The 14,753-nt window shown below is 39.5% G+C and overlaps 1 protein-coding gene across 2 annotated transcripts; it reads left to right on the top strand.

Annotated features, from left to right (window-relative positions):
• The first annotated feature begins 4,057 nt into the window (after window positions 1-4,057).
• Window positions 4,058-14,719, top strand: hhex (hematopoietically expressed homeobox). Of its 2 annotated transcripts, none has more exons than XM_065949973.1 (4): window positions 4,058-4,690; window positions 10,913-11,091; window positions 13,193-13,243; window positions 14,095-14,719. In XM_065949973.1, the coding sequence occupies exons 1-4, from the start codon at window positions 4,300-4,302 to the stop codon at window positions 14,323-14,325; spliced, it is 852 nt and encodes a 283-aa protein (XP_065806045.1). In that variant the 5' UTR covers window positions 4,058-4,299; the 3' UTR covers window positions 14,326-14,719. The 2 variants fall into 2 exon arrangements, with proteins under 2 accessions (XP_065806045.1, XP_020495882.1); XM_020640226.3 differs by having other exon boundaries at window positions 4,060-4,675.
• The last annotated feature ends 34 nt before the right edge of the window (window positions 14,720-14,753 follow it).

Genomic DNA, 14,753 nt, shown 5'->3' with positions numbered 1-14,753 from the left:
AGCTTTGTCACCAATGGTCTTGTTTGCTTTAGTTAGTTATATAGATGCATCCCTACTGATATCAGTCTGTTTCATAACAGGTTAAAAACTCCTCACTGGGGCTTTAAACAAATTTAAAGAAAAATCAGTTGCCCGATTTATGCTGAAAACATATCTAGCATTAAAATTATTTATGTTCCTAGCATTTAATTCCAAAGTTGGTTGAACAGAAATCTAAATGCAGACTAATCAACTAGTCTAAAGGTTAGGAAACATTCAGAAAACAGTCCAAATGAAGCACAACTATTTCAAATGGTGAGCAGCCCTCACCATTGTGTCCTCGTGCCTGTGCTAAATATGGGTACACATTGCAACAGAAAATAAGCCAGGTCATCCTCATAGAGCCTGCATACATTTTTATCGATTCTCCAAATCAAGATGCTGCAATACGCACTACTCCAGTAAGATGCCATCCTTCCACTGTGCTTGTTTACATCCAGACAGTAGAGCCAGAGAACATGGCCCAAAGACCCGGGCTGCAGCCAGTCTATGGCTACGCCTCCTGCTAGTTGTTTCCTGCAGAGATATATCACTCTGCAGGAGGTATTATTAACAAGTCACAGGCTGCTATACTAAACGGACAGAAGAGTGTAACTGAACTCTAAAAAGCACATGTTCAGGTTGCCATTGAAGGGCCTAATCAATCATATAATGATAATTGATAACCGACCATCTAACATTTAAGGTTCGAGTGGCCTCGATTGCCCGGTTATGTCGATTTGCCCTGTACAACATCAGGAAGATCAGACCTTACCTGTCAGAACATGCCTCCTACAGGCACTTGTGGTATCACGCTTTGACTCTTGCAACTCTACTGGCAGGTGTTCTTACATGCACTATCCAGGTCTACAGTCCCTCCCGCCCACTACGCTCTGCCAATGAAAGGAGTCTGATCCAACCTTCACAACAGGGTCCTAACTGACTAGACTCTTCTCATCTGTACTAACTTAATGATGATGATGGTTTCAATATTATTGATGATGATGATGGTAATGACGATGGTTTTGTTTGATAACAATGTTTTAAGATGGTTTTTATACTGATTAGAGCTCCTAAGAAAAGGCGTCAAAGTTGTGCTTTGCCTCTGTGCAATGCCTGTCAGCACCTGTGTGTCCAAACGGACTTAAAGCTGTTCGTTTAGACTTACTGACATTGTTCTCTTTTTTTCTACATACTTGCTTGTGTTGTACTTACTCTCTGGTGCACGTCGCTTTGGATGAAATGTAGAATTGTAGATAATACCTACCTAGTTAATTATCTTATTTTGCTCTAAGTTGGGAGATAATTTACAATATCATGCTGTATAGAGGAAAGCATGAAACTGTAGAATGACACCATAAACTCATTCAGAAAAAGGTTTACAGAGGTAATAAATCAACAGAGAAGTAGGCCCACTTTCTCATCTGCTTCCATATACAGCATGACTTTTTTTTAAACCACTGTTGCCCTCTAATGGCCATCATGAGAATGCAGGCTTTCACATCAGTCTATGATTCGTTTACTCTGCAAGCCATGGTGCTCAATTCTGCTTTTTTTTTTTTTTTTTTGGCTCAGATGTGATTTTTTTTTGTTATGCTCTTCACATCACGTTTTAAATGTAACCTGCATCTGACTCATGTAGAAATCCACATAATTGTGAAAGTGGCCCAAATCTGATTATCCAATTCCATGTGACTATTGCTGTTCACACGACTGTCCTACAAAAATCAGATTCACAAAGGAACAAAAGGAAACAGATTCAGGTCACTTTTGGCTGCAGTGTAAACGCAGCCAATGTGGTGATGGTGTAAACATTTTCCAGTTTGCATTATGCAACCATTGGAGTATTTATAATACAATTAATAGGAAAACAAAGAAACCAGAGAAGCTGGAAAAGATAGCACACGTTTGTCAGAATGTATTAGTGGTTTTCATGAACTGATGGATAATGTCAATCAAATAATCTTTGTATTGCGCCAATTCATAAAATGTTATCTCGAGACACTTTACAAAAGAGCAAGTAAAATACCTTATCATTGTTGTATTATCTACAAAGACCCAGCATTGATCCATCACGAACACTAAGCAACATTTAGCAAAGTTACAAACTTATTGTAAGAGGCAGAAACCTCGAGCAGAACCAGACTCATGTTCAACAGCCGAAACTGTGTTGGGCTTCAATAATGGGATAAAGGGAGATGCAGGGAGAAGAATAGGGACAAACAGAAAAGCAACAATGTCTAATGTGGGCAGCAGCAGGCCTGTATCTCTGAGTAGACTGAAAGGTAGCATGCATGGCGCCGTCGGCTGCCGAGGAGCATCTCGAGGCCTCTGCTGAGGAGTTATCAATCATTTTTGGGACAGCAGTCTGACGCCGGGAGAAGCCGAGCGGATCAATGCGCTGCAATGATTGTCTCAGTCCAAATATTAGCAGTTTGGGGATTTCTTTCATGTCTTCAAGGCTGTTCATATCTCTGTTTGCTCTCTGGGTCTACTTTATCTAAATTACAGCCGTTAGAAAGTTGGCAGGCGCGCTTTTAAAGACGCATCAGGATATCGAGCCATTAGATTGATGTCGGAATCATTAATGAAGTCACCTGGTAATAATAATAATAATTTTAAAAAAAAGCTCCGAAAGGCAGCTCCTGTGTCCGTGTTGTAACTCTGAAACAAAGAAGAAGTTATCGGTTATTGTTTAACACTTTGCGGAAACTTGTGTGAGCGGATAAACGAGCACTAAGTGAGCCATTAAAGCGATTTGCAGTTATAGTCATTATCACCTCGGCCGCACTGATAGCCGCGTTTCACAGGAAAACATTCAAATTGTGAGTTAATCACTCGCCATTGAGCTGCCCCGTTAGGGATGTGGATTGCAGTTCACTTCTATTACATTGAGATAACACTCACAGCTGTTTGATTAGTCAAAAGAGCAGCTTAACGCACGTTGGCACTGTGCGTAAAACCTAAGCCAAAGCTTTATGACTGAGGAAAAGGCTTGATGTCTTTATGAGAGTTTACTCTGCAGCTGAAACTTCTGTTTGTTTGTAGACAGTCTTTTTGAGGGGATTTGATTTGAAGTGGGTGAATCTTTGAAGCCACTTCAACTACAGAATGTGTGCACTTCATGAAAGTCGAGGTCTAGTTTAGGGAGTGAGGCTGTTGAGGATTATACATTTGAAGAGGAGTTGAGGACTTATGTTCGGGTGCTCCAGCCTGGAGATTTACTGTAACTGCCTGATGAGCCTCTCCTCATCTCAGGCTTGAAAAGCAGGGAGAGTGATGATGCTCGTAGACTCGCGTCAGTCAGGAAACATAGAATGGCATTTGATCGTTTTTGCAAATTGGATCAATTTCTAATCAGTATTTGGCTGATTTCGGCTGATACACAAACCCTGAGCCAAATGAAATGCCAAAAGAATAGGAACAAAAAGAAAAAGGACCAACCCACTTAAAAAAAATAATAAAACAGTCTAAAAGATACAAAACAGACCCACAAAAAATCCAAGAGACACTTTAAAAGGTTCAATTAAAAGCTCCTTCTCCTATTTTTCTAAATAAGGGGATGAAACATATTCTTCTTTTGTTTAATACTTTTATCAGATTGTATTGCTGATCCCTGGAAGCTTTGCTCAGCAGCTTGTTAATTAGTTGTTTCGTAAGAGATGCATGATGAGAAAATGACCGAAAATGTTTATTTAAAAAAAAAAAAAAAGACAAACTGGGCAAATTGTTTACGCACATTAAAAAAAATGCGGTGCGAATAACATGAGTGGCTAAATGTAATTCTGAGCAAGAACAACCTTTTGAAGGAGGAATTTTAAACAAGCCTGCAGAGTCATCATTGCACCATTTTATTGCTTTATACACGTCTCAGATGCACCAGATGGTTAAATGTAACGGACTGATTCTCTTGAAAAACGTAGGCCTGTATCTGCTCTCATCTGTCGTTTGATCGCTGTGTGGCTCTGTGGTAGCCAATCAGAAACGGCTGCTGGGCCACCTGCAGGAAGTTGCCCGTCCACTTATCTCCTCCCTCCTCCGCCTGCAGTCAGATAACAGACCCAACAGTTGGACGGAGTACCAGCTAGTCCAACAACGCAACCTGATGGACACCGAAACCCTCTAACGGCCTCCTAAGACTCTCTATTTGGTGAAAAAAAGTTCACACTGGAGGTAAGACGAGAAAAAGAAGTTCTTCTCAGATACTGTCGATAAAGAGGAAGGCTTTAAGGAGCGGCAAGAGCGACGCAACCTTCCGTTAACTAACGACCGTATAGCACCATGAGCGTCCCACTTTACGCACCGACTCCCATCCAACCGGCTCATCCGACCCCCTTCTACATCGAGGACATTCTTGGAAGGACAGTCACCTCCGTATCTCCCTCTTCTACCTCGCCCACCTCCTCCTGCTCCACACCGGTCATCCCCACACCGACTCTCCCGTCGCCCAACTCCTCCTTTACGAGTTTCATCTCGCCGTACCGGACGCCGATTTATGAACCTACACCTATCCACCCGGCGCTGTCCCACCACGCAGCAGCGGCGTTAACATACGCCTCCGCCGGGACCTTCCCTGGGTCCATCTACCCGTTCCACCACCAGCACCACCGCTCGATGGGGGAATACGCACAGGCGCTGCTGAGGCACGACCCTCTCGGTGAGTTTGACGAATGTGCGTAAAAAAACACAGCTGAAAAAAGGACTCTAAGTCTTTTTTTGTGTGTGTATTAAACGTATCACCTTTCTTAAGACTCTTTTTTTTATTTTTTATTTTTTTTACATCTGTTGTTATTATTATGCTTTATTGTAGGCTACATCTCGGGATATTGTTCTCCAAATGAGAATACATGCTTTGAAATTCAGTACAAGACAACTCAAACTGGCTCGGATGATGTGGCTATATGATAACTTTTACCCTCTCTGTCCTCGCAAGCTTCGTTTCGACGTCAACGAAACCAGTTTTGCATAAGTATATCACGCTTGGCCATTCATGCATGTCAGACCCAAGACAATCTGCAAAGACATGCAGCCTAAATAAACACATCGCAGAGTGCATGCTCCTTCAGCTCAACTTTCGGAAAGATGCCTGTCCGCGCGCACATGAGTCACATTGTTATTGTGACAGACAGGGTAAGGGGGAGGGGAGGGGGGCACAATAGCAGCAAGTTTATCCATTCAGTCCGTTTGTGGTGGTGGTGGTGATAGGGGACGTGGGGTGCAGGAGGGAGGGAGGGGGGGGGGTGCATGGCAACCTTGACTCCTTTTCCTGACTCCCATTGTTCTGAAACATCAGAGGAGCAAGTCAGCCAGTGACTAAAACATAGCTGAGCTCTAAATCACTTGTTATTTGCGTGCGTGCGTGTGTGTGTGTGTGTGTGTGTGTGTGTGTGTGTGTGTGTGTGTGTGTGTGTGTGTGTGTGCGCGCGCTTACTTACTTATGACCAAATGCATCCCCCTTCAAGAAAGATAATTCTAATAATCAGTTTAAGGATCTGACTTGAGAAGAATCCTCTGTGACTAATAAACACGCGTGTTAAGTCGCGTTCAAACCCCATTAAACGAGTTTGATCCTAAAATAATCTTCAACCTTATCCTGTATAGGCTACCGAGAAAATGCGATCTTTAAACCACTGTTTAAATGATCCATTACGCGTAGTGATTTGGGCGTATTGGCACAGCTTTCAGGGTTTGTTAATGGCTACAGAAAACCGTTTCAAAAGGTTGGCTTGTTGTCGTCCATGTGTGCAGCTGGGGGGTAAAAGATGTAAGTGATGGTCCTCTTAAGTATAGTGTGACATGCGGGGCCGTCTGGCTTTGTGTTGCGGCCCCTTTTCCGTTCCTAGCGGAAGCCGTGAGCCTGTCGATAGGAGTAAATCTGGTTTCAGAAGCTGTTAAATGTTTTCCTGGCTCACCCCGGCCAGCCGCTTCCTCGGGAGCTCGCTGCACGCTGCTGATTATTTTATCGACATCCTCAATACAGACATATTCAGGAAACACTCGGCCTCTGATAGCCCGGGATCCGTTTTTCACATATTGTTGCACTTCCTCTGCCTGGCCTGTGAGGATGTGGCTGACTTTCTTTATGGTTGGCGGCGAGAGGAAAATGAAGCAAACAGGGAAAATACATCGAGCCTAATTGGACCTTAGAAGAATAGATAAAGAGTCATTTAGAAGGATTTAAAAAAAAAAACAGAAACGGTATGACTCTGCTTTAAATGATAATTAAAAAAAAACATGTAAGCACCATAAGGTAAAACTACAAAGGCTAGATTAAATAAAGTTAAATGAATGTTTAATTAAAGCTCGTTTCCATTTAATTTATAAGAAGAGGCTACTTTATGGTTTAATCATAATCACTTTATGGTTTTCTCAGCCCATTTATTTCGGCTGTCTGTTTATTCATCGTTTCCAGCCATTTTATACGCTGCTATAAAGAACAGCTAAAGGGAACACAATATGAGAAGAAAAAGTCAAACAGCGCTTTAAGTGCTCTGCTTTGTGGACCTGCTGTTTTCTCGGGACTCTTGTTGACTTTTTTTATTGACAACAGCTCTCCTTTCACCTATTTTTCTGATCTAATATTTGCAAAAACCTTTCAAAGAAATTTACATTTACTGGGAAAGAGTTCTAGATGTGATGAAGACACGATACGAGGGAGATTTGCCTTGGGCTCACTCCAGTGCTGCACACATTTAGCTGACTAAAAAAAAACAACAACAACAACACATAGCCTATTGCACATTATCCTCATTGCACAAGATCCGCATAAAAACTCAACGTTAGAGAAAATGATCAGACGCTTCTGCACAACTCACACAGCCTGAAGAAACGGGATTTTCATTTTTAGAATTGCAAACTGAAATAATCACGTTTTTAAAACAAGAATCCAACGTTGCAGTCATCGTTTTAAAAGCCTACCTGGGTACATACAATCATTGCTCACATCCTAAAGCCCTGAAAAAAACCAAAAGCTTTTGTGAAAAACTTTGTCTGTGCTATTTTATATTTAAGTTCTTCATTGTATTCAGATGTCCTGAAGGTACAGCCGCGTTACTGTTGTTAACACCTGGTGTTCTTGGTTATTTGTAGTTTAAATGAGGTGAATAAAAGGTTAATTGATGAAGATTCTGATTGAGGCAGTAAATACAAATGGAAAGGTGTGCTTTAGAGTCAGAGCATTTCTCTAAATCTGAAGACAACGTGTGGCAATCTTACAAGATGCATACAAATAAATAGCCTATTATAACTAATGTCACATTAAATAAGAAAACTGAATAATTGATTTAGAAATCAGAGTTGTTGTTTTTTTTTGCCATTTAAATCTTTTATAAGCTTCACGCTATTAAAGCCCGAGTTTCGAAAAATAACCACCTATCACCAATCATTTAGATATCCATAATAACACATCAAAATAATTGATTTTAAGAACATTCACAATAACTTTCGTACTATCAATAACACCCGATATCCACGACGTCATGTCTCCTGGATCAAATGACGTCACTTTTACTATTCATTGAGATTTTAAATTCTACCACCACATTCTTCCTCTCCAGAATGAACAGTCAAGATGTCTACAATTGATAGATATTTACAATCCTATTGTTACACGTTATAATTATAATTTAGGATGTTCAAAATGACATCATTGACTCATTTTTCATCGTGGATATCACAAATCAGAATTATGACGAGAAGCAACAACTCGGTTGTAGAAATCTGAAGTGAGAATGATCCTAAGGATAGGGATTAGGAAGAATTATTTACGGCAGATTTCTTGAATGTTCATTCTGGATAGAAAGCATGACGTTTGAGATTATTTAAATTGAAAACCTTACACATGTAAGCATAGTGACGCCATTTGTCATAGAATGAATGATGTTGTGGATAACTGTGAAGACAATTGTTTAGAAGAATATCTAACCAGGAAGAATTGATTTACAGACATCTAGAATGAGTAAGCCTGTTATATTTCACTTTGTAACATCTGCTACTCACTGCATAACTGACTTCACAGTTTAATTACATGAATTTAAACATGCTTTCAATTTTAAAAAAAAAAAGGTACAGTGCATAAATATAAAGTATAGAAAAAATGTTGGACTTTTTCAACTAAGAACATAACAATAAAATGTCCTAAAGATAATTCTGCTCATTTGATCAGCTTCAAGATGCATAATAAGACAGAACTGTATTCTGAGTGTTTTCCACTGCTTGGTTAGGAAAGAGTCTCTACAGAGCCTGCAGGATTAGCCAACTTCCCTCCGCACAGCGCGGTCATCAGAACCCGAAGGTCTGACAGCACTTTCACAGCAGCAGCAGATTTATAATGTGTCACTGAGAGCACAGGACACGAGCGTCTGTTAGTGGATGCCATTGCCTCTAATCACACCGCAAAGCAGGAAGCACATGAAGCGGATATTTGGCCATAGTTTTCACTCTGTCACGACCTTCCTCAAAGACAGAAGAGCTGCAGGCCCGCGTGCAGCAGGTCCGCGTGCAGCGCTGCTATTGTTCGTGCAGGTCATTAAGTGGAGAGGAAAGAGGACAAACAACACGCTGATTACACTCCAGCTCCTCCCATAATATATCTGTGGCTTTTCTTTTTTGCCTCCAACGTCCCTAAATCCTCTTGAATGTTTCTCTTTCGTTAAGTATACATAACACAATCATTTTAAAACGATAAAGACAGTGAAAACAAAGTCATGTTTTAAATAGTGACTGAACAGGCAGACACAGAAGGAAACTGCTATATCCTACATTTCTATCCAAGTAAGCCCCCAGGTTCCAGACGTGTAAAGAAAAAAACAACAACACTTCAATCATTCACACTTAAAAGCCTCAAAAATATCTTTATGAAACATTTTTCTAAACAAAAAGAATTACAGGTTTGTACATTTCTAAGACATGTGAGGAGCAATAAGTGAGCAGATTAAGGCTTTCAAATGAAGTACATTTCTAGATTTTTACAGGATTGCTGTTGACTTTGAAATGTTTCCTTTGGTATAGTCAGTATGTTGTTTTATGTTCATTTATGATCAATCAAAAACCCAAAGTGTCAAAAACGATTTTAATATAAACATTACACATTTTTCATTGACGTAAGATCCCCAACAATTTCCTGATCATTTCCAAAAATCCTGAATTTACTTTTCTTTACTCTAAGAGACAATTTATGAACATCAAACTATGTTATGAGAATTCCCAGCTCCCTTTGAACACCACACAAACGCTCTTTTACATTTTTACCAAAACAAAATACATTTGTGAGGCGCTGGTACCTTCGTGGATAGTGTAAGGAGGCTGCCCGGGTTTAAATCCGACCTGTGGCTCCTTTCCTGCATGTTATTCCTCTCTCTCTTTCCCTGATCTCTGACTCTATCCACTGTCCTGTCTCTACAATAAAGCTACAAAAAGCCCCCCCCCCAAACATTTTTTTTTATCATCTGCAAATCACTGCAAATATGACAACAAATGCTTTTTGTACGTTAAGGCAAAACAAACAAAAAAAAAGCCAAGAATGAAGACGAGACAAAAAAATAGACACAAAATAAAATACACAGAGTCCCCTCATGAATCCATGATTTCAACAAAGTTACCAGAATTTAAAATGTTTAGATTAAAATAAGATACGTGTATTAATGGTTCTATGAAACCCCACTTTCCTGTTTCAATATTTGAGGTTTTGGCAGTCTGCCTTACCCTGGCTTTTAAAGCACTTTGAGCTGCAGTTGATTTTGTCTGCAAAGTGCTGTAGAAATAAAGTTTGATTGAAATCTTTGTATTTATCCCTAAAGGACACATTTTCTCAAACATCCTTATAGCTGTTTGTATTGCTGATTCATTTTACTCCTATCTATTTGATTTTTTTTGTTTGTTAGATATACAACGATTGTGAAAATCAGGGTCCATACTGATGTTTAAAATATCAATTTAGAGCTGTTTCAGTGGCTTGAAACAAAATGTCAAAATCTGTGAAGCGCTTTTCCAAAAACATTTTTTTTTCCGTTTCTTTGTTCTGTCACATATTTGGTTCCGGCTGAGTTCCAAACTACTCATTTTTTTTTTAATTAAATTAATCTTATTGGTTGAAATATATCAGAAGTTTGGCTCAATATTTTTCATGAAGAAGTTGGTGATGCGGCTCTCAGTTGAAAACCTCTATTTTAGCCGATTGACGACTCTGATGTCATTCCTTTGTAATTCTTAGTGTCTGTTTTTTTTCTTCTAATGAGCTATATGATTGGCTGATTTAAAAAAAAAAAAAAAAAAAAAAAAAAGTAGGCCTTTTATTTCTCTTGATTTAAACTCCATCCATTGATATCAGTCATGTTGGGCAGTAATGATCATTCTGACCGAGCATCCTATAATAACACAAATCGCAACAATAATGACAATAATGGGGGAGAAAAAACAACAAGAAGGATGGTGGACCCCTTTAGCTGTCCAAAAAACCCCACTGATTCTTACTCATTTCTTTTTCAAATTAGCGGGTTTGCTGTGGGGGCCCAAGGTCATAAATATTGGACAAAGTGAAAGAAGGGGGCTTTAACTTTGAAAATTGTTAGGGGGCGCTATTCAGCAAATATGCCACGCCCATTCTTGACTCACCAGAAACACCTGCATGTTCAGGCAGTGTAAATCCGATTCATTAAAAGATTATTGAACGATGAATCATCAGTATAATCACAGTTGGGCCTTCCTCGCTGCTCGGTTCATATTAGAGGAAGAAGTGGATGTTGGAGAGATTACTTTTTTTTTACTCCCTTGTCTGCGTATTTTTCGACATTATAACGATTTTGTTCCTGCTTTGTAAATTATTTCTTTGTCACTAAAGATGACACGAGTCCATGGGAGGCCTTACGAATATAAATTGTATCCTTCTCCTCTGCAGGGAAACCTCTGCTGTGGACCCCCTTCATCCAGCGGCCCCTGCACAAACGAAAAGGCGGTCAGGTCCGTTTTTCTAACGACCAGACGATCGAGCTGGAGAAGAAGTTTGAGACGCAGAAGTATCTGTCCCCCCCGGAGAGGAAGCGCCTGGCCAAGATGCTGCAGCTCAGCGAGAGACAGGTGAGAGTAGACCACGGGCCCCGGGTCAAGTCTGCGAGTCCTTCTTCAACATAAATCTATGTTCAACTTCTTTACATCAAACGCTAAACATACATGTGGGGACTATCTTCGTCACACATGCCTCAAAGTAGGATAAGGGATTCATACTCACGCAGCTTTGGCTATGGTTTTTTTTTTTTTTACTTCATTTTTTTCTCCTTACACTCGACGCAATAAAACGTAAAATAGTCACGAAAAGCTCGAGGCTCATTCTGCGAAAACGTGCCATTTCACATTTGTAATGTCTGATTTCAAAATAAGGTTTCAAACGTTTTGAATTCAATTTCTGGATGAAGTATAATAGCCTCTACCTCACAGAAAAAATTGTGCCGTGCCCATCTCGGGTCACTTAGACTTTTCTTTCTTTTTTTTGTATTGTTTCCACATATAATCTAGGCATGAATGTGTGTTTCGTCAACTCTGTTCCCGATATGTGAATTACTGTTTGACAAGGTTTTCAATCCAAACCCTTAATTACACAAATTTGTAAAATGAGAGTATTGAGGATTTTTGCCTGAAAACTCGTTTTGAAGACAAGTTTTGCACGTATTGCAATTTATTGAATTTAATAGTAGGCTCTGGCTTTATCAGACTTACTGTGACACCATCGTCTCCACGTGTTTGACCTCTTTTCTTTCTAGTGGCACAAACGACGTCCCTTTCTTATTTTGTATTTTCATAATTTTTAGGATAATGTCAAATATTTGATAATCAAGTCAAAGTCGACAACAAACGCTGTCCTCTTATTTTGCTTATTTTCATCCTTTCATTTAAGCTACATATATTTTCACTTTATTCTAAACATTCAGACTTTATATTATTTCCATATGGCTCGATATTATGACTTCTTTATTTCGAGAAATGTAAAAAAAACTTAAAATTAAATCTGTTCGTCTTTATTTTCCCATCATGCCTCTTCATCATCTCGCAAAATTCTCTTCAGCACATACAGTAGCCTATAGCTCAAATGATACCTACAAACAAAATCATCATAAAGCATATCTCATCTTCATAAAACGTGGATTATAAACACTGTAATATTTAAAAAATGTTGCTGCTGCTGATTAAAAATAATTATAGCATTTATGAATTGATGTAATAATATATAGCACCTTTAAAAACAGGTTAAACAGAGAGTTTACAAAGTGCTTTGACAGACAAACAAAGACAGGAAGTCAGGAAAAAAACAGAATAAACATCAAGAGTCAGGACAAACGGAGAGAAGTCCACACAAATAATATCAATGAAGGAAACATCAGGAAGGGCTCAAAAGGCAGTTAAAGATATACAGAAATACAATTAAAGAAAATTCAATACAAGATAAAAAGTCGACAAAAAGTTGACAAAAATAAAAAAGAAGACGACGTTCACATGGAGGAAATGTGGTGAATCAAAGAATGCTGTGAATATATAAAAGCAACAGAAGACAGAAGAGTGAAACGAAGAGGGATGAAGAAAAAGACACTAAGAGCAATAAAATGAATTAAAAAGGGATAGATTAATGAAGGCATTTAAAAAGGTGATATCACATCAACGCAAGTCGGTAACAGTGAGTTTTCAAGTAGATTACTTTTTTGGAAAGCAAATATTTCTAAAAAAAAAAATCTATCTTGTGTGTATTTTATTTCAGGCAAATGTAGATGATTATTCAGTTGATTAGCCTTCAAGATTTGTATGAATGTACAGGTTTTACTGAAAGAAAACATAAGAAAAAATAACCCAACGTTTCTGGTAAAATGATCCAACAGTCAGGTAGAAAATCAGAGTAATGAATGTGGGAGAAATAACCCAAAAGTATAATCAAAATTAACCAGCTACCCAGCCGGCTGCGTTAAACACGACACACGTCTCTGGGTTAAAATAACTCAGCATGAAGTCGGTCCTAATTCAACGCTGCAGTTTAGTCAAAAACCTACATTTTTTGAATGTGTATTTCCAGTTCTTCACTCTTTCAGAAGCATCAGTCAGTCTTCTCTCGGTCACAACAGTTTATCACATTGATCGTCTGTTCACTGATCATAAAAAGTGTTTTGAACATTGTTTTTTTCATCTTAATTTTCAGGTTAAAACTTGGTTCCAAAACCGACGAGCGAAGTGGAGAAGACTAAAACAGGTGAGAGCGTCCTCTGATTCTTCTGATTGTGCTTTTTATTGATGTTTTCTTAACCTGTGGTAAACTTAGCAGGTGTGCAGTATACTATGAGGTTGTCATGAACACAGGAATTTTAAAATTTGGATATAGAAGAAGATATATTTTATTAATCCTGCGAGGGGAAATCCAGTTTTTACACTCTGCTGTTGAACATGCTACACACACACAGAGGCTGAAATACACACACATGCACAAACTGGATCTTATACACCTGCACTAATGGAGAGATGTCAGAGGTCTGCCCCTGAGCTGGTAGGGAGGGTTCAGTGTCTTGATCAAGAGCACCTCAGCAGTACTCAGGAAGTGAACTTGAACCTCTGCAGCTGCCGGACTAATGTCTAGACTTTGTCAGACCCGTCCCAGACCCAGTCCTTACAGACTGCCACCCCTAAATTTCAATTATATGTGCGGCGCCTTGTCAGCCTGAGGAATCAAACCTGGTATCTTCAGATTACCTCAGCAATGGTTTTACCCACTGAGCTACAGAGAAAGCAGATATGATACCAGTACAAATCAAATGACATCAGTTCCTGATTAGTTACCACAGTAACAAAAAAATAGAGGCCCTATAGGCACCCCATATTTGACATTTTCATGATTTCAATGATCAAAAATTTCAAGTAATCTCCTACACATTGTTTAAATTGCACATGTATATATTGGCAATGTTTTCTTATTAAAATGTTCTCAGAGCATATCTGCAATTTAGATATTGTGCACCTTTCTGATGAAACAGACACGGTATCAAAAAGAATCCAACCTAAGTGCAGTAAAGACCACTTCATTCATACACTTCTCACTTCTCATTCCAGGAGAACCCTCAGGGAGGTAAGAGGGAGGTGGAGGAGGACAGCTCCGCCGAGAGGAGCAACAAAGCAGAGGAGACCACCGACCCCTCAGGGATCCAGAGCCCTGCGCACAGACACACAGAGCTGTCACAGACCGGCCGCTGTACGCAGTCCCCAACAGAGCTGGACTCAGACGTGTCAGATACAGACCAGGAGCTGGACATAGAGGACGACGAGTTCACACTGAAGCCCTAGAGAGACACTGTGGGATCCTCCACTCGGACACTGTGGAGCGACTCCCCCAGACTTGAGTTTTTCAGCTTCACTGGAGTCGCTTAACGCCAAACTGACAGACAGGATGACAGACTGGTTCCTGACGTTATATTTGGTTCCAAATAAATCCAGAAACACCTCACCATCCCGTGCCTTCACAGGACCGTCACCTTCTCTTCTTGAGTCAAACATAAAGTACTCTGCTGTATTTGTGTTCGTAATCACTGTAAATAACTGATACATCTCTTTCCTCTGTACTGTTTGTCATTTGAATGATGCTCTTAAGTTTGTTTTCTTTAAATGTGATATTCAAAGAATTAATGTTGTCTAAATAATGTTCCTTTAAGTCATTTCTAATAAACCATGTCTGTGTTAAGGCTTGTGTCACTCTCTCTGTTTTCAGCTGTACG

This window comes from Labrus bergylta, chromosome 21 (assembly GCF_963930695.1).
Source record: "Labrus bergylta chromosome 21, fLabBer1.1, whole genome shotgun sequence".
NCBI lineage: Eukaryota > Metazoa > Chordata > Actinopteri > Labriformes > Labridae > Labrus > Labrus bergylta.
This window is presented reverse-complemented; position numbering and strand designations above follow the sequence as displayed.